Source organism: Dipodomys merriami, unplaced genomic scaffold, assembly GCF_024711535.1.
Source record: "Dipodomys merriami isolate MVZ:Mamm:240054 unplaced genomic scaffold, mDipMer1.0.p SCAF_103, whole genome shotgun sequence".
In the NCBI taxonomy this organism is placed as follows: Eukaryota; Metazoa; Chordata; class Mammalia; order Rodentia; family Heteromyidae; genus Dipodomys; species Dipodomys merriami.
This window is the reverse complement of record NW_027202305.1, coordinates 4,221,278-4,243,244: the sequence shown is the minus strand read 5'-3', so window position 1 is coordinate 4,243,244 and position 21,967 is coordinate 4,221,278. Positions and strand designations below refer to the sequence as shown.

Genomic DNA, 21,967 nt, shown 5'->3' with positions numbered 1-21,967 from the left:
CAGCCAGGCCCGTTTATGACAGGGTAATTGCACGGGAGCTGCCGTTTCACATGGAAAGGAGATGTGCTGAGTGAGCAGCGGAGGAAGAGGGAAGGTTGGAGATGCTACCACTTGGGGGTTCCTCCCTTCAGGGAGCCCGGAAGGCCGGCCAATCCCCAGGGGAAGGGACTGCCTTCTGATACGGGTTAGGGGGGGGGGGCCTAGGGGGCCCTTAGCAATCCCATTGCTTGGCACCTGCCATGTATAAAACGAGGCTCCCACTGCAACAAACCCAAGTGGCCACCTGACTGGTTTTATACGGCTTCTTTCTCAACTTCCAGATGGTTCTGAGAGTTCTCAATGAACCTACAGGGCAAAGGACCATCTGCCTTTTTATTTGATTCAGTTCTATTCAATAATTACCAACTCCACGCGTCCACCTCCCGCCCCCGGCCCCTGCCACGTGCTCAGCCGTGGCGATCACAGATGAATAAGGCTCAGGCTGCGTCTTCAAAGACGGGATCACTTAGCAGATGGGAGCAGCCAAGTGCACACACAACCAAGGTGTTTCTTTTTTTCCCTTCCACCGCCTCTCCTGAAGGCCCCGTGTTTTAAAATATCTGTCGATGAAGCCAGCTACATGTATTCAGTGTCCATTTGTTCCTCCACCCCCTCCTCATTGTAACTAATATAAAATGTATTTCCCTGCTCGACCCAGCATCGTGCCAGCAGGAGATAAACTGTCTTGTCACACTGATATTGAATATCAGCCCAGAGCTGAGACGTACACGGTGTAGCCTGCCTGCTCAGTCTCAGTCCAATAAATGTGCAAGGCGCACACGTGTCCGCTTCTCTTAGGTTCTTTGAGCTCATAGAAATTGCTCAGGGACTTCCACTGTGACCTTCAAGAGTACCTGGGGCCCAGGAACCTGTGTGGGATTATTGATCTACTGCAAACCTCATGGGATAAAAGTCTGGAAAGATGCACAAGCCTAGAGTCCTGGCAGAGAGAGCCCCTGTTCCTGCTGGCCACCAGTGGTGCATACCTCCAGCCCTAGCTACTGAGGAAGTCAAGAGAAGAGGATCACAGCTCTAGGACAGCCAGTGCAAACAATCCTGAAACCCCATCTCAACAGAAAAGAAAACAGATGAGCATGGCTGTCATCCAGCTGTGGGGCAAAGTATGAAAAAAAGATTGCTATCCAGGTCAGCCTAGGCAAAAAGCAAGCCCCTGTTTTAACATTAACCAGAGCAAAAAGAGGAGGAGGTGTGGCTCAAATGGTAGAGCACCTGCCAGGAAAGTACAAAGCCCTGAGTTCAGATCCCAGTTCTCTGAAAGGAAAAGAGGAAGAGAGGGAGGAGAGGGGATGGGACAGGAGGGGAGGAGAGGAGAGGAGAGGGGAGGGAAAGAAGAGAATAACAAAAAAGCCTAAAATGAGCTAGGCACTGGTGGCACACATCTATAATCTTAACTACTCAGGAAGCTGAGATCTGAGGGTCATAGTTCAAAGCCAGCCCAGGCAAAAAAGTCTTTGAGACTCTTATCTCCAATTAAAGAACCCCAAAAAAGCCAGAAATGGAGGTGTGGCTCAAGTGGTAGAGCGCCAGCCTTGAGCACAAAAGCTCAGGGACAGCATCCAGGCTTAGGAAGTGGGAAAGCTGAAGGATAAAAGATGGAGCTGGGAGGAGACCCCTGTGTGCTAAGAGCAATAGAGGGGAGAGGCTCGGCTGGAGCAGGCGAGGAGCCAGGCACAGGGGCTTGGGCAGAGGAAGCAGCTGGGCCAAAGCACACAGAACAGTTCAAGCCCCCAGAGCTTAGTCCTCCTCAGCCCAACTCCAACCTTAGCTTACCCAACCCTCCCAGCTATCTTCTCTTACCCTTCTGTCTACCTAGAAGGTCATCTTTCCCCTCATCTCTACCTGTGACAGAAAACCTGACACTTGTCTTCCTGTGTCTGGCATATTTCACTTAACGTGGTAGTTTCGAGTACAGGTAGTTTCCCTGTAAATGATACAACTTTGTTCTTCTTTACTGCTGAATAATACTCCATCATATATGTGTGTGTATATATACATAGATATGTACATATATATACACACATACAGATATACATATACTGACCCCCCCACACACATATATTTTCTTTATCCATTCATCATGTGTGTGTATTCTTATCACCCCAGCCATCTCTATAGCTCTTACCCGTCTTACATTTCCCTGGTGATAGGTCTGTGTAGAATAAGCAAAAGGGTGAGAAAACAAATTGAAGAGAGAAAGGGGCTGAGGTAGGACAGTGGGAGCCCTGTGGGAGCACTTAGAGGATCTGGATCCAGGGAGGGGTCTGGTCACCACCGCTGTGCGAGACCATGGCGGGCCGGGCCTTCCGCCTCCCCTCCCCCCTCCCCCCTCCCGCGCCCCGCCCCTGCCACCCCCAAGCCCATCCATCCCATCCGGTGCGGCTGGGACGCCAGGGCTCAGATGAGAATGACAGCTGCCCAGTTTCGCTGCAGGAAAACCCGTATCTCATGCTGAAGGGGAACCACCAGGAGATGGAGGGCAATGACCGCTACGAGGGCTTCTGTGTGGACATGCTCAAGGAGCTGGCGGAGATCCTCCGGTTCAACTACAAGATCCGGCTGGTGGGGGACGGCGTGTACGGCGTGCCCGAGGCCAACGGCACCTGGACGGGCATGGTCGGGGAGCTGATTTCTCGGGTAAGAAGATGACTGTTGGCCTTGGCTGATGCCGGGGCTCACCACCCTTCCATTCGCCCAGTCACCCACTTATCCCCGAGACCTTGGCTGCGCCGGCCTGGGACTGGCCACAGGTGCCTCGCTTTGGTGAACAGACCGCCGTGGCCCCAGCCCCACCCTAGGCTTTGATCCACACACACAGATCTGTGTTCTGTCTGCGTATAACCCCAGTGTTCGCTTTTTTTATTGGGTTGATTCTGATGATCTTGTTGCTGGTGAATACCCCCGGCTGAGCCCCAACCGGCCTGGGGAAGGAGAACACACCTGCATCAGCTGACTTGAGATTCTCAAGGGAGAGGGGGTAAATAACAGGGGAAAGAGCTGACTGGTCTGGAGAGATGGTCACGTGGTGGTGGTGGTATTGCTCCCTACGTTGTCTCCCCTTTTGTTGTTGTTGGTCATGGGGCCTGAACTCGGCCTGAGCATTGTCCCTCAGCTCTTCAGTTCAAGGCTAATGCTCTGCCACTTGAGCCACAGCACCACCTCTGGCTTTTTCTGCTTATGTGGTGCTGAGGAATCGAACCCAGGGCCTCATGCATGCAAGGCAAGCACTCTACCACTGAGCCACCTTCCCAGCCCCAGTTGTCTCTTTTTTGCTGCCCTGCGGTGACAGCCCAAGGACCACGGGGTACTTGGACCATGCTGTAGGTTTTCAGGGTAAATTCAGAGACTTGATTAGAATGCAAGTGATTGTCACCAAATGTCCATCTTCTGATAGCTGAGAGCAAAGATAGGGGAAGTTCTTCCAGGGGGACATCTTTTGTTTCCTGTGTACACACTATTAACAACTATAACCTATAATTAAATCAGGGCTAATTCACTGTCCATGGTTCTGCTGTGGATTTTCAATTGCGGAGGGGGGCTGGGAGAGAATGGGGATCCAATGCAGGAAATACAGACCTTTGGTTCTTGGTGTGACTTTGACCTTTCTCATCTCTGTATTTTTAGTGGTAGAAGAAGCGTCTTTGGTCTCCCCAGTGGGTGCCGATGCAAGCCCAACTTCGCACGCAGCACCCCTGACCTGCCGATGCATGCCCAACTTCACACGCAGCACCCCTGACCTCCCAAGCAGACTGTTTTGCGTCTTTTCCCCACTTCACACAGGAGCAACCTAAAACTCAGGGAGTTCAGTGGCTTGTTCAAAGCCACACAGCATGAGACAGGGCGAGATCTTAAAGCCCACCCCTGTATTGATCTCTAATCATGTGCAGCATTACAATGTTTTGGCCAACATCTGGTGATGCGTGTGACAGTTCCTTACAATTCTATTCAGGGGTGATGTCATGGCCGTCTTAGTTTATCTAAGGGCTCTGTGATGTCTGCGCTGTGGAGAAATCACCATGCGTCCATGGTGAAGCAGCCCGTGGCTGTAACCTTTTATAGGCGCCAAACATGGAGTGTAAGATGCAAACTTTAAAATCCCAGTCTTTGAGCACAGACACATGACTGAAGGTGCTAAGAAGGGAGTGTGGACCTCAGGCTGTGAGTTCTGTCCGGATGGGAGCTCTATGAGAGGTGTTTAAGAGCGGAGGTGCTCGGGCGGTTCCGGGGCAGGGTGGGCAGCGATCTTGATACCGCGGTGGGGAAAACAATGGCCTTTATCAGAGTGTGAGCCACATTGTGAGCCACGAGGAGGGACTCAAGACCACAGTGAGTTCTGCAGAAGTGCGGCCTTGCTCACAGAGAGAATTAGCAAAGGGAAGCTGACGGTCGAGTCAACCAGAAGGCCACAGGAGGCCCAGGGAGCCCAGGAAGGACATCCCAAGGGGTGGGGATGGCAGGTGGGGCCTTCAACGGAGCCCCTAGAGTCTCTGAACCGCAGACCCGCCCTGGGTGGAGACCCAGGCTTCTGCAGACGGGGACTCCTTTCTCCACAGCCCCAGGACCACTCCTGCGTGTTCCTGTTGCCACTGCCAAGGCTGAGCCAGGTGGGGAGTCCGAGGCAGCTGGGAGACCAGGCTTCCTCCCGACTCCCTAGGACCTGGTTCCTCGGCCCCGTCGAGCAGCTGGGGCCCAGCCCAGTGACCTGGGACGGAGGAGCCAGGGCTCAGCCCTCTGCTTGTTAGCTCCTCATGAGCTCTGACATGGACCCGCAGGGGAGAGGCGCCCGGGCCTCACGAACGTGGGGCTCCATACGGAGTGGCTTGGATAATCAGACAGGATCTTGTCTTCAGCAAAGACAAGCTGTGTGGGGAGGGTCTCATCAAAACCTGGAGACATGGTGTAATTAACTAATTTGTTCATTAAATCAGTAGTTATTGAACGCCTCCCATCTTGCAGACATCGGAGAAAAGTAGGAACAGAATAAACAGAGACGCTGCGCTCATAGATCTGCTGGAGCGGGGAGTGGAGGAGGAGAGATGGGATAGGGAGCAAGTCCTCGGGACAGAGCACCACTGCTTTGCCCCGAGGCCCTGTTCTTTGACCCTTCTAGGTGAATCAGCTGCCTCCCGGTGCTCCTCTTCCTGTCCCAGCACAGAGAATGAAATAAAGCCCATTGTCAGCCAACAGTGGAGCGTGGAAATCGTTGCTTGCATCAGCCACGGTTTCTTCTTGGGGTCCCGGGCTTCGGTGCCAGCCTTAAGGTTCTCCTTTGGGTCTGGGCTGCTCCTTCGGAGCTGCACATGTGGAACTTGGGTGGGGTAAGGGCTCCCCTGGTTGTGGGGGGGTGTTAGGGCGTGAGTCAGGAATGAGGCGCTGGGCTGGGTGAGGCCTGGGCTGCCCACCCTGCGTCCCTGGACAAAGAATGAGGTCAGCACAGCATCAGAGAGGGTGGCCAGTGTTAGGGGCCCCCAAGGAAGGACCTCGATACTCACGTCTTTGGAGAGGGACAAGGACAGCCACTGCCTTTTTCTGTAGAGGAAGGACAGAGGACAGACAGACAGTCCTAGAGCCTTGATCTGTCATCATTGACCGCCTCTGATGGTGACCAGGACACATGGCCCATTGGGACGGTACAGATGGACAGGGCAGGGGGAGGGCAGCCTCTCCCCAAGGCTGAGTCGGAGCGGAGGATAAAGCTCCCGATTTGGAGGACATCAGTTTGTATTTGTTTCACCCAGACCAGCTTCACTGTACACCTTTGAGTCCTGCTTGGAGGAAGGAGGGCACCCCACCAAGAGAGCCCCATCTAGCCTGAAGCACTCTGTTGCCACTCAGCTCCGCGCTGGCTGAATGGCACGTTTAGGTTCAAAGAGAAAAGGGCTTCGGGAGGCTTAGATTGGAGGCTCATAAGCCCTGGATATCACACTGCGCTTGCCAATGACATTTTGATTAATTGAGTGGAAATGAAGCTGGAATGCCTCCTCCCATGTCCCCTCCTGGGAAGGGACTTGGCCAGAGACCTGGTGAGGGTGGCTTTCCAGGGCCTCAGTCCACTGGAAAGATGTGCACAGTTACCTTGCTGAAGTCAAAACACAACTAGTCCTCTGGGGTCTCTTTTCACCTTGAAGCCAGAGACTTTTGACCACAAATAGGTCATAGAATTTTACTCAGCAGTCCTTAAAATAGAGTAGCTGATCCAGAGATCCAAGCAGTCACCTCTTCCACATGGCAGCTGTGTTCCGGGGAGGGGGGTGAATGTGGCTTGTCTTCACCTTTTTCCCTTGTGGTCATTCCTTTGCTTACTTCATTCAGGTGCCTTTTGTGTGGCAGGAGGCTGAGGGGAACAGTGTTAAAGTTCAGACCCAGGGCCTCCACTCACTGGGCTTGCTTGTTTGCTCAGCTGGTGTGTTACCACTTGAGCCATGCCCATAGCATGGCTTTTGGTTGCTTATTTTGGAGGTGGAGTCTTGTGGACCATTCTGCCTTGGGCTGGCTCTGCATTACGATCTTGGGAGTTCATCCAGCAACTCACCTTGCCACGATAATTCCCACCTTCCCTGCCGAGTACCAGCTGTCTCGGGGAGTGAGCAGAGGTGGGGGGGGGCCTGCAAAGGAAATGAGAATGTGTTCATTAAAACACCTGAAGCTTTCGAGGAGATGAGCTTGCTCCTAGGCAGAAGACAAGCAGTGGGAGCAGATTTGTGGGAAGGGCAGAGAAGGAGCAACAAGGTTTTGATGGCTTCCAAGAGCACCTTGACCCCAGTTCCCACCTGCAGGGTAGAGGCCCAGGACATCTCCTGCAGCCTCGGCCACGCACTGGGCTCTGGTCTGAAGTCACGCATGCGTTTACCAGCTATGCTCAGCAAACAGGGACTGAGCATCCGCCTTGCTCCTCAAAGGTCATTCTCATTTGCCACCTTAAGGATCTTATTCCTGGAGCTAAGACCTGACCCGTCCAGCTGATGTGCCTCCTGCCTTTGACCGATGGCTGTATTAATTCAGCATTAGATGAAACAAGACACCATCCCTACTTTCACAGAACTCTTATTCTGTGTGCACGGCACCTTGGAGTACAGTTGTGTAGGCGTGTACTATCTAAGGGGTGAACACAGCTTGAAACCCAGCCCTTCCTCTGCTGCCCAGCCCAGCATGCGCTCTGGTGTGGGATGGGATCCACCTGTAGACTTGCTTCCTGAAAAGATACCTTTGGCTTACCAGGCCCTGTGCCCAACAATCTGCTGGGAGAGTCCATTTTTATCATTCGTACAAAGGCCTCAGTTCTGTTCCTTGGGTATTAAAATAGTAGGAGGCCATTGCAATAAAATATATGCAAAATAGGATCAGGTTTGGAATTCTGTTGGAACCCAGAGAAGGAAGGCAGCATGGAGGCAGGCTGGCAGGCAAGGCTTCAAAGCAGCGCGAAGGAAATTGCAGCGATTGTTTATTAAATACCTGCTGCCCGCCAGGCATTTATTACACATCACGTCTTCCCTGCAAAACAATCTCATAAGATGAATATTATTCACATTTCATAATGAAGAAGCCGAGGTTAATTTTGGCTTACCGGGGAGGCTAACTCAGGTCACCCAGCTAACAAGTGATTGATCTGGAATTCACAGCCAAGTCCATCCACATCAAAGCCCACAGCCATTCTAGCACACGGAGATGCCTCCAAGCGGTGCAGCAGTCGGGTTGACCTTGATGGACGAGTCAGAATGTGGCAAGCAACAAGAGGGAATGCAGGCAGAGGGAAATGTGTGGGGTGTGTGCGGGACACATTTAAGGAACGTGAATTGTTCACTGTGGCCACATCAGAGGCTGAGGGACATCTGCCAGCTGCTCAAGGTGACCTTGATGAGACAGAGTCCAGCCAGGTTATGAAGGTCATCATAGATCATGGTGAGGAGCTGGGACTGGGTTCTAAAGGTAGGGAAGCCACTGGAGGTTTTTCCACAGAGGAGCCGTAGGAGTCTATCTTGGATGTTGGAATAAACTAGCCCAGTGGTTCTCGAAGTGTGGCCTTTGAAGTGTCAGCATCACCTTGAACTTGTCACAAATCCAGACTTGAGGTCCTTCCAGACGTACCGAACCAGATACTTAAGGTAGGGATGTCAGTTTGCAATTGAACAGGTGATTCTGATGTTTGCTGGAGTTGGAGAAATTCTGATTCCCAGTCCAGTTAGAGCTGGAGAACACTGACCTCCAGTTCAGCTGGGGTTTGAGAATGCAGATGGATGGATGTGTGGATGGATAGATGGATGGATGGGTGGGTGGATGGATGGGTGGGTGGATGGATGGGTGGATGTGTGGATAGATGGATGTGTGGATGTGTGGATAGATGGATGTGTGGATGGATGGATGGATGGATAGATGGATGGATGGATGGATGGATAGATGGATGGATGGATGGGTGGGTGGGTAGGTGAGTAGATGTGTAGATGGATGGGTGGGTGGGTGGGTGGGTGGGTGGGTGGATGGATGGATGTGTGGATAGATGGATTGTGGATGGATATATGGATGGATGGATGGATGGATGGAGGAAGTAGGGGAGAAAGGGAAGAAGGATAACTTTCATTTATTATTGCCTCTAATTTAAATATTAGAAAACCAAGGCTTGGAGATTAAGAAATTCATGCAAGGTCAGGTGGCTGGGAAGTGGCAACGCTTCAGACTCCGATTGACCTCCATGTATTTTACCTGCTGGGCCAAGCCCACCCTATGTGTTCTTGACCCAGTGGGGCAGGACCTTCGTCATCGGGGGTGTGTGTGTGTGTGTGTGTGTGTGTGTGTGTGTGTGTGTGTGTGTGTGTGTGTGTGTGTGTGTGTGTGTGTGTGTGTGTGTGTGTGTGTGTGTGTGTGTGTGTGTGTGTGTGTGTGTGTGTGTGTGTGTGTGTGTGTGTGTGTGTGTGTGTGTGTGTGTGTGTGTGTGTGTGTGTGTGTGTGTGTGTGTGTGTGTGTGTGTGTGTGTGTGTGTTCCTGCACTGTGGCTCCCTGTGCAGCCCCGAAGCCCGGCCCTCTTGTCCCTCCCTTTCCTGTGAATGAAGATCCCTGCTTCCAGGAACCCCAAGTGCCCCTTTCTGCTGTCCTCAGCCACCCCTGGCCAAAAGGGCTGGCAGTGTTCCACCCGCCTGTGTGTCGTGTGGCCTTTCCAACTCCTGGTCCCTGGCCAGAGGTGTTGCTCGCCTGGGAGACTGATTCACACACTTGTTTTGTTTGGTGTTCTGGTGGGCTTTGGCTTTCTGAGAGCATGGGTGGGTGGCCAGTCTGGAGTGGCCGTGCCAGGGGCTGTTTTGGTAGTGACAGAGGCAGCTGTCCGGAGTCCACGGGGCTGCCCCAGGTGCAGGACTCTGGCATCGCCCCCGAGCCCCTCCAGGGGGCCTCTGCCCGGCAGGGCCGGCCAGGCAGCAGAAGGAGGGCTGCGAGCGAGCAGGCAGGCCAGTGAACAGGCAGGCCAGTGGACAGGCGCTGCTGCTCAGCAGGGCACGGGTGGCTCTTACCAGGCAGGTCCCTACCCAGTCCAGGAGACATCAGAGCCACCTGCAAGTCCCAGATGGCAGCAGAACGTGGACCAGAGGCCCGGGCTGGCTTCTGGAGGGGGACACGTGTGACATATGGGTGGGAGAGCAAGACAGAGCACCCATGTGGTCCGTGAGCTCACCAGCTGGCAGGCGGGGTCAGCCTGGCCGGACAGAACCAAGTAGTGGGATCTGACCTTTCCAAACCCCAGAATGAAGCAGCCCAGAAGCCAAGGCCAAGGTCTCTGGCCCCGGGCAGGAAGAACAGAAGGATGTGGGTGCCAGGATCAACCCTGGTATCCGACTGAGAATAATGCATGTCGGTAGTATCAGAATGAGGGATGAGTTTTTGTGAAGCTGTGCTCCGCCTGGCACTTTAGCTCCTTTACCTCATAGCTATTCCAGGAAGGAGAAGCTGGTACCATTCATACTTCACTCAGGAGAAGACAAACTCAGAGAGGCTAAGTAACTTCCCAAGGTCACACAGAACCCCAGGACTCTCTGATGCTTTTTGGCCTATCGTCAGGTTCTGGGGGTGGAGGTGTTCACAGGAAATGCAGCGAGCATTGCTGTTGAATCTGGAGTCAACTGGCCCCCTTCATTTCGGGTTCTAGGCCCCCCCAGGGTGGGGATAGTTAGCCCTGCGGGGTGTCTGTGGCTCCCAGGGGGGCGGCCAGGCTCCCTCAGGGCTCAGCGTGGATCTTGAAGCAGCCGTCTGCTTCTCTGCTCCTCTGGGACTTTCACAGTCTGCTTAGCTGTTTAGACTGAACAAGTGAGCGTCGGGCTCTTCTCTATCCAAGTGCCAATTCAGCTTAAATCGCGCAGCTGTTCATTGTGCCCCTTCTTGCGTTAGATGCCACCCAGATCTTAGGCAGAGATGCCCAGGAGACACCTCATCTGTGGCTGAGCTTCCAGTGTGTGTGGGAGCCGAGCGCTGTCCCGCCATCCGGGTGTCTTCCCACGGGATCACAGGGTGCTCCACCTACTCCCACGTGGGTGAATCATTTGACCTCTTTAAAGAGCATGTTCACTGAATTAGACATGTTTGTGGGCACTCGGGGCTCACACTTACAATCTTAGTTACTCAGGAGACTGAGACCTAAGGATCATGGTTCAAAGCCAGCCCAGGGAAGGAAAGACCATGAGACTCTTCAATTAACCACCAAAATGTTGGAACTGGCATTGTGGCTCAAGTGGTAGTGTTAGCCTTGAGCAGAATGCTCAAGGACAGCTCCCAGGACCTGAATTCAAGTCCTAGGACTATTACACACACACATGCACACATGCACGCACACGCACACGCACATGCACACGCACACGCACACATGTACAGAAACCACACACCTTCATCTTCCAGGAAGAGTGGACAGGGGGTTCCCTTGTCTCTCACCAGCTTCTGCAAAAGACCCTAGAGATCCCTGGGAAAATGTCCTGCTGCCCTTTGAGATGCTGTGAGTCCTGCATGTACCAATCAGCAACAAGGAAAGGGCCAAGTGCTCCCCAAGTGGGGATCTGATTGGCTGGCTCCTTGCTCCCTTCTTGGTGCAGTAGGACAGCTTAAGGGCTGTTCTCTGAGGCAGGGCAGAGTGGGAAGAAGTTGGAGGGGATTTGTGGGCAGGGAGTAAAGCGGGAAAGGGCCGCGGGGAAGTGGGGAAGCGTCTGGAGATTCTATATGGCTGTCAGCAATGCTTCTAGCCATTGGTGATACTTTATTTTACCTGACAAACACAGCCCTAATAACAGGCCTGTGAATCACACCATTCCTAATTACAGACCTGACAAGTGGGAAGGGAAATGAAGGATAGTACTGCGATCCCCCGGCACCGTCAGATTCCTAAGGCAGTGGAGGCCGCCTGCCCAAGAGTGCTTCACAGGCCCGAGCGGGCCTGGAGCCCTTCACCTTGTGACAGGTGGCAGGCTGGCATGACCAGGGCAGAGCAAGCCCTGATCACGAGGCCAGGGCTCACAGGGGCCTGTGAGCCTTTCTCGGCGTTGGATTCCCCCCCTCCCTCGCTGCCTTGTAGCCCTTACCCAGGAGGGGTGGGGGATCCCCTAGACCCCAGAGGGGGGACCCAGGTAGAAACTGTCACAGGTCCCTGTTGGTGCATGATCTGGGGTGACTGCATTGATTGCTTGGTGAGCGGAATGAATGTCATCTTAATACTCAGGCTTCTGTTTCTTCCCTCTGTGTGATGCGTGCGTTGGAGATCATTCCTCAGAAAATCCCATGTGGGATGTTGGCCGTGGGAGTGGTGGCAGGAGGAAGAAAAGGTCATCTCCGTGGGGCATCACTGCGTCCCCGTAACCTGCCCCAAACCCAGACTCCCGACTCCCTCTCCGTTTTACATTTCGACCACGTAAACACTCTGTGGCATGTATAATACACATTGATTTTCCAATCATGAGATTTCTGTGCACCCTCTTCAACAATCTATAGTGAACTTTCTGAAACAATCATTTTTAAATAAAATTGACGTTAACCCTTTCCGCAGCTCACGCCTCGGTGGCATTTCCGGGCGCTGTCATTGTACTCATCGAATCCCACAGCACGTGCTATTGCTCGCTCCGTGTTCTAGAGGTGCGGATAGGTGAGGCGCGTGTCCTGTGAGTGGCTGAGCTGGCCCTCGGGTGTGCGTGTGACAGCAGGACACTCTCCCCCACGTGCTCCCTGCTTGACAGCCGAGGTGGGAAAACTGACCACGCTCCTAACCGACCCATCCGGTGGTTCATGTCATCGTGCCCCGTTGACAAATGTTTATTTGGTGAGATGAGAGGCCCTGGCCCCTCAAACTCATCCTCTTCATGACCCACGGGTGGAAAGATCAGCGGACAGGGCCGTCTCAGATCATAATTCTTGCGTGAAGGATGGGTGATGGGATCATGAACTGGAGGTCAGGACTGGGCACACCTGGCTTCTTTTTTGAAATAGAATCTCTCTGGCTTTTGTCCAGTGTGTGGCTTCAAACGTTGGTCCTTTTATCTCCTCTAAGGACATAGCTAAGATTGCAGGGTGAGCCTTCCGTTCTTGGTCCCTCAAACCATTTGAAAGAATAGGTTTCCCAGATGTCACCAGACTTCCAATGAAGTCCAGGTCCTGATAGAGTAAGTCGGTGGTATGGGGAAGAACCGCACTGTTGCCTTCAAGAGAGCTCTCTGAAGGGCAGATGTGCACCCGGGCTCCGTGTGCACACGCCCTTGGCACTATACCCACTTTATAGATGTGGCATGATGGCATCTCCGTACTTAGCTGGCAGATGGCACAACTGGGATTCAAACACGCCACTGTCTGGCCCCACGGGGCAAGGTCAGCAAAGCAGAGCTCCTGACCCAGCACGGACTTCTGTGTCCCTCCCTCCCCACCCTCACGGTGGCTCATGAATTCCTTCTCTCTGTAGCTCCAGATCGCTCTCAAAAGCCGCCCTCCCCGGCTACTGACACAGCCCTGTGCTGAACCTAGTGAATATTTCATGGAGATTTTAATTTAACTCTAACGGAATTCATCCAACCCTGAGAATAGACTGTCACCTCAAGAAATACCACCGGGAAGGGAAGCGTTGGACTTGCCAGGGGCATTGCCCTTCCTGAGAATGCTGATGCTCCTCTTGGCCGCCAGTCGGGTGAACCCCGCACGCGGGGGCTGGCATCGTCCTGTGGTCTCTCAGCAGGACCCCTGGAGGGGCAGCAGGCGATTGTTTGGAGCTCGGGGAGTACGGGCTGGGCTGAGGGCATGGGCGGGAGGGCCAGCACTGGTGACTAGTCGGATGTCCTTGTCTCCATTTCTGGGTTTGGGAAGGAGGGAGAGGAGGCGGCGGGCTTGGCATTCATCTCCCGTGCACTGGCACCGGACACCAGACGTTCTACAGGTGCCGTGGGCAGGGTGGGCGGGTGCAGTGGGCAGACAGCAGCCGATCAGGAGTGGCTTTCCCCAGGCGTGCTATTCAGAAATCCAAGCGATGACTCCTGCCGAGGGACCAAGGAGCCCAGAGGGGGAATGAGGGTCCTTGGTGCCTCTCAGCTCGCGGGTCTGTGACCCCGGGGAGTCACGCCGGCTCCCCGGGCATCGCTGGGCAGGGGCAGGAAGGGAGGGGGAAAGGCTCACAGCAGAAGACCAGCGCGGTCAGATAGTCTCATTTGAGGTGGGCTGAGGTGCCTGTGGGAGCTGCTCAGCCTGGGATCTGGAGAGGATTTGCAAGTGGCTCCTGGAGCCTTGTGGGGAGTGGAGCCTGGTTCCAGCTGGCTGCTGCCCAGGGCCTGGGGGAGAAAGGGTGAGGAGGGGGCAAGGGACAGGGGCGCCCTCTAGTGGGGAATGTGACTCCTCACATCCTGAGGCTGGCAGGTGAGGTGGGGCTAGGCTAGCCCAGACTGGGGGCGGGAGGGCGGAGGGGGAGAATACTTCCTCTTTAGACCTTGAACTGTTGGCAGACCTACTGTGCACCCACGTGGGGAAAAGGTCACTTGGAACAACGCAGCAGTAAGAAAGCAACGTCCACAGTCCTGAGACTGAAGCTACTTCTTCCCATGCCCTGGCTGTGTGAACATGAGCAAATGATGAACCTCTCTGGGCCTCAGCTTCTTCTGTAAAATCTAAGCCAATGGCAATTTAAAAAAAAAACTGGACAGGTTATGGAGGTTTTTCTTGCATTTTTTGCCAGTCCTGGGGCTTGTACTCAGGGCCTGGGCACTGTCCCTGAGCCTCTTTGTGCTCAAGGCTAGTTCTCTATCACCTGAGCCACACCACCATTTCTGGCTTTTTCTGAGTTTACTGGAGATAACAGTCTCATGAACTTTTCCTTCCCAGGTCAGTTTCAAACTGCGATCCTCAGATCTCAGCCTCCTGAGTAGCTAGGATTACCAGCATGAGCCACCAGAGCCGGTCTTAGGTTTATGTTTATAAAAGACTAAAGGGAACGAAGCAATAAGATATGCAGATATGCACCCGAGAGTCAAGGGCAAGGACGGCAGTGGTGGTAAGAGCTGACGTTTGTTCAGAGCGACGAGCGTGGCGTGAGTAGCTGTAATCGGCACGCAGGGCCCATCAGGGTCAGAACTATTATGGTCACAGAATGGAGTCACAAAGTGAAGGATGCCCAGCTTCAAAGCTGGAACCAGAGTCCGGCCCCTGAGCTAACACGAGGCTGGGAAACAAGCTGTGTCTTCTCTCTGCTGACCATGGAGAGGCTGGGGGCGGGGAGGGGTGTCTATTCCTGGAAAGACGATCAAGAGGGGAAAACTATGGATGAAGTCTTGGAGCGGGGTGCGGGAAATGCAAGTGTAGCGACGATCTGGGTGCATTAGAGGGTCAGTTGCAGGACAGCGCTGGGAGGGGCAGGCCTGAGCTCCCAGCAGGGCCTGACTCCCAGCCACGCCCCCTTCCAGTGGGAATTCCAGGTCTTTCTTTGGTGTACTGGGGTGTGAGCCACCCCTCCAGCCCCCTTTGCTTCCGTTATTTTTAAGATAGAGTGGCTTGATGCCAAGGCTGACTGGAGCTGACATCTGCCCTCCTGGGCCTCCCGGTGTGGCTGGGACGCCAGCTAAGGGCCTGTGGCCTCTGCACCTAGCTGCTGCCCCCTCTCCCCACCCCACCCCCTCCCGCATGGCTGGAATGGCAGGTGTGCACTGCTGCACACAGCCATCGATTGAGATGGAGTCTTTCAAACTTTTGAACTGAGATTCCCCCGTCTTCAATTCCTACGTAGCCAGGATTACAGGCTGGAGCTGCTGTGCCCAGCACCGTTGGTTTTTTAAAGGAAGAAGGACACAGTGAGATCGTCTCGGTGCAGAAGTGAATGTTGCTAGAAGAATGCCAGCGAGCGTGGTTTATGGAGCACCTGTGACGGGGCTGGCCCTGTGGTTGGCGGCGATACGGATTCTCTCAGCGTTGTAAGGACTCCCCAGGTGACCGTTAATATCCCAGTTTCTAATGAGAAAATAGGTGTAGCGGTGACAGACCAGTGGTGGTCTGTGGGGAGGCAGGGCTGGCCCAGGCCCTTGGCCTTATTCAGGAGGCCCGCAGGGGTGTGAGCCGGGTCAGGGCGGTGATATCAAAGGTCACCCTGCCGCCTGCCGGCCACGGCTGCCCTGGGGGGAGTTAAGGTGTGAGGATCACTGCCAAGTGCAGCTGTGTATGTGGCAAGGACACAAGGACCACGGTGAGCATGACCCTTTCTGGCCCCTCTCTATTCTGGTTTGTTATATATAACCTCACAAGACGAACTCCCTCCCTCTGAGCCCTCTCATTGGCTCAGGTGCCGGTGGCTGTGCAGCCAGTGTTAGCTCCAATCTGGTCCTTGAAAGACTTCAGAGCTTTCTGGTGGTTCTTCAAGGCATCGCACCTCTGGTCCCTGCTGCCACTCCAGCCTCTTCCCTGGCCGCTGCCTGGGTCCTGTGGGTGAGCAGCCATTTTGATCGCCTTCCAGCCTCTGGAAGGTACTGAGCTTCCCTGTGCCTCAGGGCCTTGACACCTGCCGATCCTTCCACTGAGAGTGCTCACCTGCTAATTCCTGCTCAGGTGACTGAGTCTCATCTTGGGAAGGGCTCCAGGGCCCCCCACACACCCCGACTCTGTCCAACTCCGCTCTGACCTCTTCCAATCACAGACACAGGCGGTATATTTTGACAGTTTGTGTCCACCTCCCTCTCAGGACACTGGGCCCTGCCTGTGTTTGTTTTCCCTGGGGCTGGTGCAGGATGGAGACAGAAAGGGACTCCAGGTGGCAGAGAGCACTGAAGAGGAGGGCCAGGGCTTCTGCAGGCATCTGCTACCGCCTTGAGTGCCCACAGGCCAGGCCAGACTCAGCATGGCACCCGCCCCTGCACACCTCTCCCCCCGGCTCGGCGCACCAGTGCCACCTGGGCCCAAATCCTCCCCGCTCCCAGGGCAAGCCTGACTTGCCTGGCATCCGCGAGTCATCCCCGCCCCGCCCCCGGCCCGGCCTGTCACTGCCCCGCGTCCTGTCAGCGACTGCAATAACTCCGGCTCTCGGGAGACAATTACCTCGAATGAAGGCTTCCAGGGATGCACAGTACAATCCTGTTCTGTGTCGCGTTTCCTCATTCTGATGGAGCCTCCCAGAGCTTTCCAGAGTTAAATAACACAATTACGGAGTTAAATAAATGGCAGCAAAAAGAAAAGAAAGGGAAAAAAATAGTGGAGGCGCTTTGAGCCCCAGCAGCGGTGAAACCAGACAGGTGGACGCAGCGCTGGCAAAGGAGAGGGGGCCACCCCGAGGAGGGGCGGCCAGAGGGGCCAGGAGAAGCTGGGCATGGGCCGGGGAGAGCGTAAAATGCTGGGAAGGAAGAGACATGTGAGCTGGGGGCAGGAAGGGACTGAACCCGGGCGCAGTGAGCTTCTGGACCCCTCCAGACCCGCCGCCAGCTCACCGCCAGCCAGACATCACCTCCGGAGGCCTGTGTGGACATGATCACCAATGTCCCCGTCCATCATCGTCACCAGGGTCATACCCCCGTGCCAGAGCACACCCGTGTCACCACCAGGGACCCCAGGGTCATACCCCATGCCAGAGCACACCCGTGTCACCACCAGGGACGAGGGAGGTGTGCAGAGCTCCAGCTTTCCCCGTCTCCCGGCAGACCCTGCCCGGCCGTGCTGCCGGTGTCTTAGGTGCTTCTAGATTCCTAGTCCCAGGGTTCAGTGCCGAGCTCCTCACGGGGTCCCTCTGCATGGGTCCCCCTAAAGTGCGCTGCCTGCCTGGGGTAGCCGCGCGCCATTCTCCTTGTGCGTCTGCGCCCTGCTGCTGAATGCTGCCGTCTTTGCAAGCAGATAGGGCCCTGATGATGGGAAGCGAAGTGCTGTGGCCTCCAGCCAGGCAGGGCTGGGGAGGGCCAGACGGGGCTGGACAGGGCCAGGCAGGGCTGGGCAGGGCCGGACAGGGCCGGGCAGGGCTGGACCGGACAGGGCTGGACTGGGCCAGGCAGGGCTGGGCAGGGCCAGACAGAGCCGGACAGGGCTGGGCAGGGCTGGACAGGACCGGACAGGGCTGAACTGGGCCAGGCAGGGCTGGGCAGGGCCGGGGAGGTCTTTTAGCTGGAAACCAGATTAGCAAACTCCAGTTGAGCTCCTTCATGATACAACTCCAGACACCATTCCAGAGGGTTGGGAGCTCTGACAGCACAAAACCACTGGTGTCCCGTCCGCCGCACGTTCCCCTGGTCAGCAGTGCCATCCCAGCGAGTGGACCAGGGGGCTGAAGGCGTTGGATGGGTTTCCATAGCGCCAGCCATTGCTAGCGCTCTTTCAGCCCCAGCCCCGGGGCTTTTGCGGCTGTATGGCATAATGTCTTTTTAACTAAGGTAAAAGAAAATGAGTGCACATGTTCAGGAATAGTCTGATTCTGTGTGATTGTTACAGACACCCCGGGGTGCACTGAAACCAAGGGAGATAATTACTCTTCTATGCTGAGTCAATTAAATGTAAAAAAAAAAAAAAAAAATCCAACAACAACAAAACCCACCAAACTTCCACGGTTTCTAAATGCAAGCTCCTCGCTGCCCCTTCGCAGGCCCGGGAACCAGGGATGGAGCGAGAGCCCTGGGATCAGAATCAGTCGGGTGAGACCCCCCAGCACGGACAGCGAATCTCATTTCGCGCAGTGTGGAGATGTGTGTGCCTCTCTGAGTGGGGTTCACGCTGGCCCAGAGCCTGTCGGCATCTCATCCGCCTGTGTCAGGGAAGGACCCCAGTCACAGGATCATAGGATCCAGCCCGTTTCTAGCACCCCCCCCCTTTCTCCATCTGGACATATGGAATTGTTTTGGCATGCATACTCTCATTGTTGGCCAACTTCTATAAACTCATAAAATGATCTCCAAATTCCAATCCGAAGTTTGCCCTTTGTAGAGGAAAGCTGAGTGTGGGAGAAGGAAGTTTGAGGACAGTGTTTACTTGCCTAATTGATTTGGATCCTGAAAACATAAATAAATAGATCACCAGAGAAGGGACCAGATGCTATGTGTAACATTTGTTAATGCTATTTTATGTTTTGATTTTCTTAACCTTTCCTTCAGTTCCTTCCTTTCCATTTTTGTTACTCTTTTTTGGTGTGTTTTTGTTTGCTTTTGCAATACGGGGATTCAGACTCAAGGCCTCGTGCTTGTTAGGCAAGTACTGTACCAACTGTTACCCCCCCTCCACCTTCCCCCTACGCACACACCTTTTTTTTTTTCTTCGTAAGTTATCTCAGAGTCTCATGCCCTTCCCCCACAAAAAAAGCAGGCCTCAGATCTCAGTCCTCCTCCCTGGGGCCTCCTGATTAGTAGGGATATTCATGTTTTTCCACTTCCTTTCCTGCCCATGGGTCTCAGGCTCCGCTGACTCCAGACTGTGGCACCCTGGTCCTCCAGGCCTGGCACCACCCTGCTGGGTGGCATTGTGTTCACTTGTGTTGCTGCGTACTTCTGTGGGCTCACAGTCAGTGCCAGCATCTGAGAAGCTGAGGTTCTAAGAGAAACCCTCTAGGAAGCCCCCCGCAAATGAAGGGGCTGATGGGCTTGGCATCAGCCCCTCTGCCGCCCTTCTCCCTGGAGGACAGACATGAGCCCTCGTTTGGAGTAATGCAGAAAGAGCCCCTCACGGCTTCCCTTCTTTATGAAAAACGTTATCTGAATGTATTTCTTGTAAGGGCCGCTTGACTTTCCAAGGCTTTGTTCGCCTGTGTTGGATCACATGATTGATTTAGGAGCCGGGCATGAGTTGAAAATGGAGGACTGGGGTTGAGAGGTAGACGACACCGCAATCTGCCACTAGAGTCCATCCTTCCTGTTCGGGAATCGTTATTTCCTTGGGAGCGGCTGAGGCCCAGCATGTCCACCCCTGGTTTCTTTGCCATGGTTTTCCAGGCCAGAATCCCATCAGAAGTGGGCACTTGGGGTGTGCGAGCAGGAGGCAAAGAAGGGGGCCAGGAGGCCCTTCACCACAAAGCCTGGCTGTTCACAGACCCTGCAGCAGAGACGAGGCCCTTCGTGATTCCTCCTCGTCTGCCACCTCTCCTGCCCTCTAAGTGGCCGGCAGCCAGGAGGCCAGAATCCCAGCCCCAGTTCTGGCAAGGCTGGGGCCAGCCTTGTCACCCTGATATCCAAGCTCTTCTCCTTAGTTTCCATCTCCTCCATGGGAAATAACTGTGGCTTCTCCTTTCTGAGGCGCCAGCATTTTATCCCCCCCCCCCCAGTACCTTACCACCCAGGCCCCAGCAAAGTCAGACCAAGGAAGCCAACAATTATGCTGCAATAAGAGGCTTCAATCTGGAGACCCCAGGAGGCTGCAGGCTGCCCCCTGCCCTCCCCCCTCCCCTACTGCTACCCCAGGACATTTGAGACTGGGTCTCAACATGCTGGTCCCTCCCACTTCCATCACCCGTGTCCCAAGAGAGCCATCTCATCCTCCTTCCCAGCGTGACCCTTCAGATGTGAGCTCTGCTGGTCTGTCAGCAGAGGCCAGGCCAGCCGGCTGCAGTCCCTGCTCCTCAGCAGGGTGCCCTGGGTCCCAGACGCTGCGCCCTCGCCGCACACAACCACAGGCTGATGCGTTTTCTCTGTTCCTCGCAGAAAGCAGACCTGGCCGTGGCCGGCCTCACCATCACTTCCGAACGGGAGAAGGTGATCGATTTCTCCAAACCCTTCATGACGCTGGGGATTAGCATTCTTTACCGAGTTCATATGGTAAGAGACTGATTTTATGAGCAGTTATGTCATTAAAGTTATTTGCATGCAAACACTGCGTTTTATGGTAATAATGAATGACTCACAGAAATATTTGGATTTCAAGACTTCAATGCAAATGTGTTGGGCTATTTTTTTTTTCCCTCCCCATCCGCCGTGAGAACGTGTGGAGAGGAGGGCTGGAAAAAGCTGTACTTGCGAGTGTGCTGGTACACTTTGCTTCTTCATCTGCACGGGAATAGGCAAGCAGGATGGGTCATGCTTGGCGGCCCGCGGGGTGGTGACTGACCTCTCTGATCGCTTGGCTTCCTTCTAGAGACAGGACCCCCGTGCCCGTAAGTCTTCCCCACACGCTCCAGGATGTCCCTGCTGCCCAGCCCATGCTTCTCTCCCTGGCCATGTATGTGATCGGGGATTGCAGACTCCTCCTTTTTTTGATTGTTTGTTCTGAGCCCTACAGAGCAGATCTAATTAATTCCAGCTAGACCTAGCCTGTTGCATTCCCTCGTAAAAATTAAAAGAATAGGGGAAGCTATGTCTAGCTAGGTTGGCCAGAGTGACTGTCAAAATGAGTCTATGAGAACGCACCACCAGCAGCTGAGGATGGAGCTGGGTTTGGGGCGGGGGGGAGGAGAGAGTAGGGGAGAAAGTGGCCTTCACCCAGGAGGTCATTGTTCTGTTGTTAGTTAATCATGGCTGACTTCTCCTCGTTTATTCATCTTACCAGTTCTGACTCATTCTGTAGGGCACTCGAGGCCCGCTTGTACTCGTGCAGGGCAGGGCCTGGTGTCCAGCCTCCTGGCTCTGGAACGGTGGTCTGGGCCCTGGTTACTTCTGCGCTCACTGGGCAGTTCCCCAGCCACTGCCTCCCACCTCTCACCACCCACCCTGCCTGAGGGCAGTCCAAGGGCACCAGAACACACAGCCTTTCTCCAGGCTTCCCGGCCATGGCCGGCTGCACACCCACAAGCAGGCTCGGGCCTGGATGTCTTGATCAGCACAGAGCAAGCTGCAGCCTGGCTGCTGGCTGTCTGCAGCCATGGGGCTGGAGCAGCTGACGGTTGTCACTCTGCCCACCGACAACATCTGCTCTCGGGCTTCTCCGTGTCTGGGCCACCTCGGCCCTGAGTAGCATTGCTGGCCACACCTACACCCCAAGTCTCCACCTGGGCACCTAGGCCCAGTGGTTCCTATCAGCCACCAACCCACACCCGTCTATACTCCCTTGTGTCCTTCCCAGGATATTAAGTTTGGGGCCAACTTGTCTAGGCTAAGTCAGCCACTAGTCTAGTTGCCACGATGAAGGTATTTTGGAGATGACTAGTGTCTATCCTGCATTGACTTCAAGGAAAGAGATTATCCTCAAGATGGTGAGTGGGCCTTCTCCAGGCAGGTGAGGGCTATAAGAGAAAATGCTCAGGTTTCTTCGAAGAGGAGTTCTTCCCATGGCCGGAACAGATTCTGCCTGAGTTTCCAGCCTGCTGCCATTTTGAACTTACCAGCTCCCATAATCATGTGAGCCAATTCCTAGATAGATGGATAGATAGATAGATAGATAGATAAATAGATAGATAGATAGATAGATAGATAGATAGATAGATAGATAGATAGATAGATAGATAGATAGATAGATGCATAGACAGAGTGATAGAGTGATGGATAAAGTGATGATAGGTAAGTGATAGAGTGATGGATGGACATACATTTACATATATACATAG

At 54.3% G+C, this 21,967-nt stretch overlaps 1 protein-coding gene across 3 annotated transcripts in view; it reads left to right on the top strand.

Moving 5' to 3' along the window:
- Positions 1-21,967, top strand: part of LOC138810355 (glutamate receptor ionotropic, kainate 4) — a 301,458-nt gene that overhangs the window by 247,878 nt on the left and 31,613 nt on the right. For 2 of the 3 annotated variants that reach the window (XM_069997403.1, XM_069997414.1), the window contains 2 exons: positions 2,491-2,694; positions 20,133-20,246. In XM_069997403.1, coding sequence (XP_069853504.1) covers positions 2,491-2,694; positions 20,133-20,246 — 318 coding nt within the window. The remainder of the gene's footprint in view (positions 1-2,490; positions 2,695-20,132; positions 20,247-21,967) is intronic. The other variant, XM_069997405.1, reaches the window with a different exon arrangement.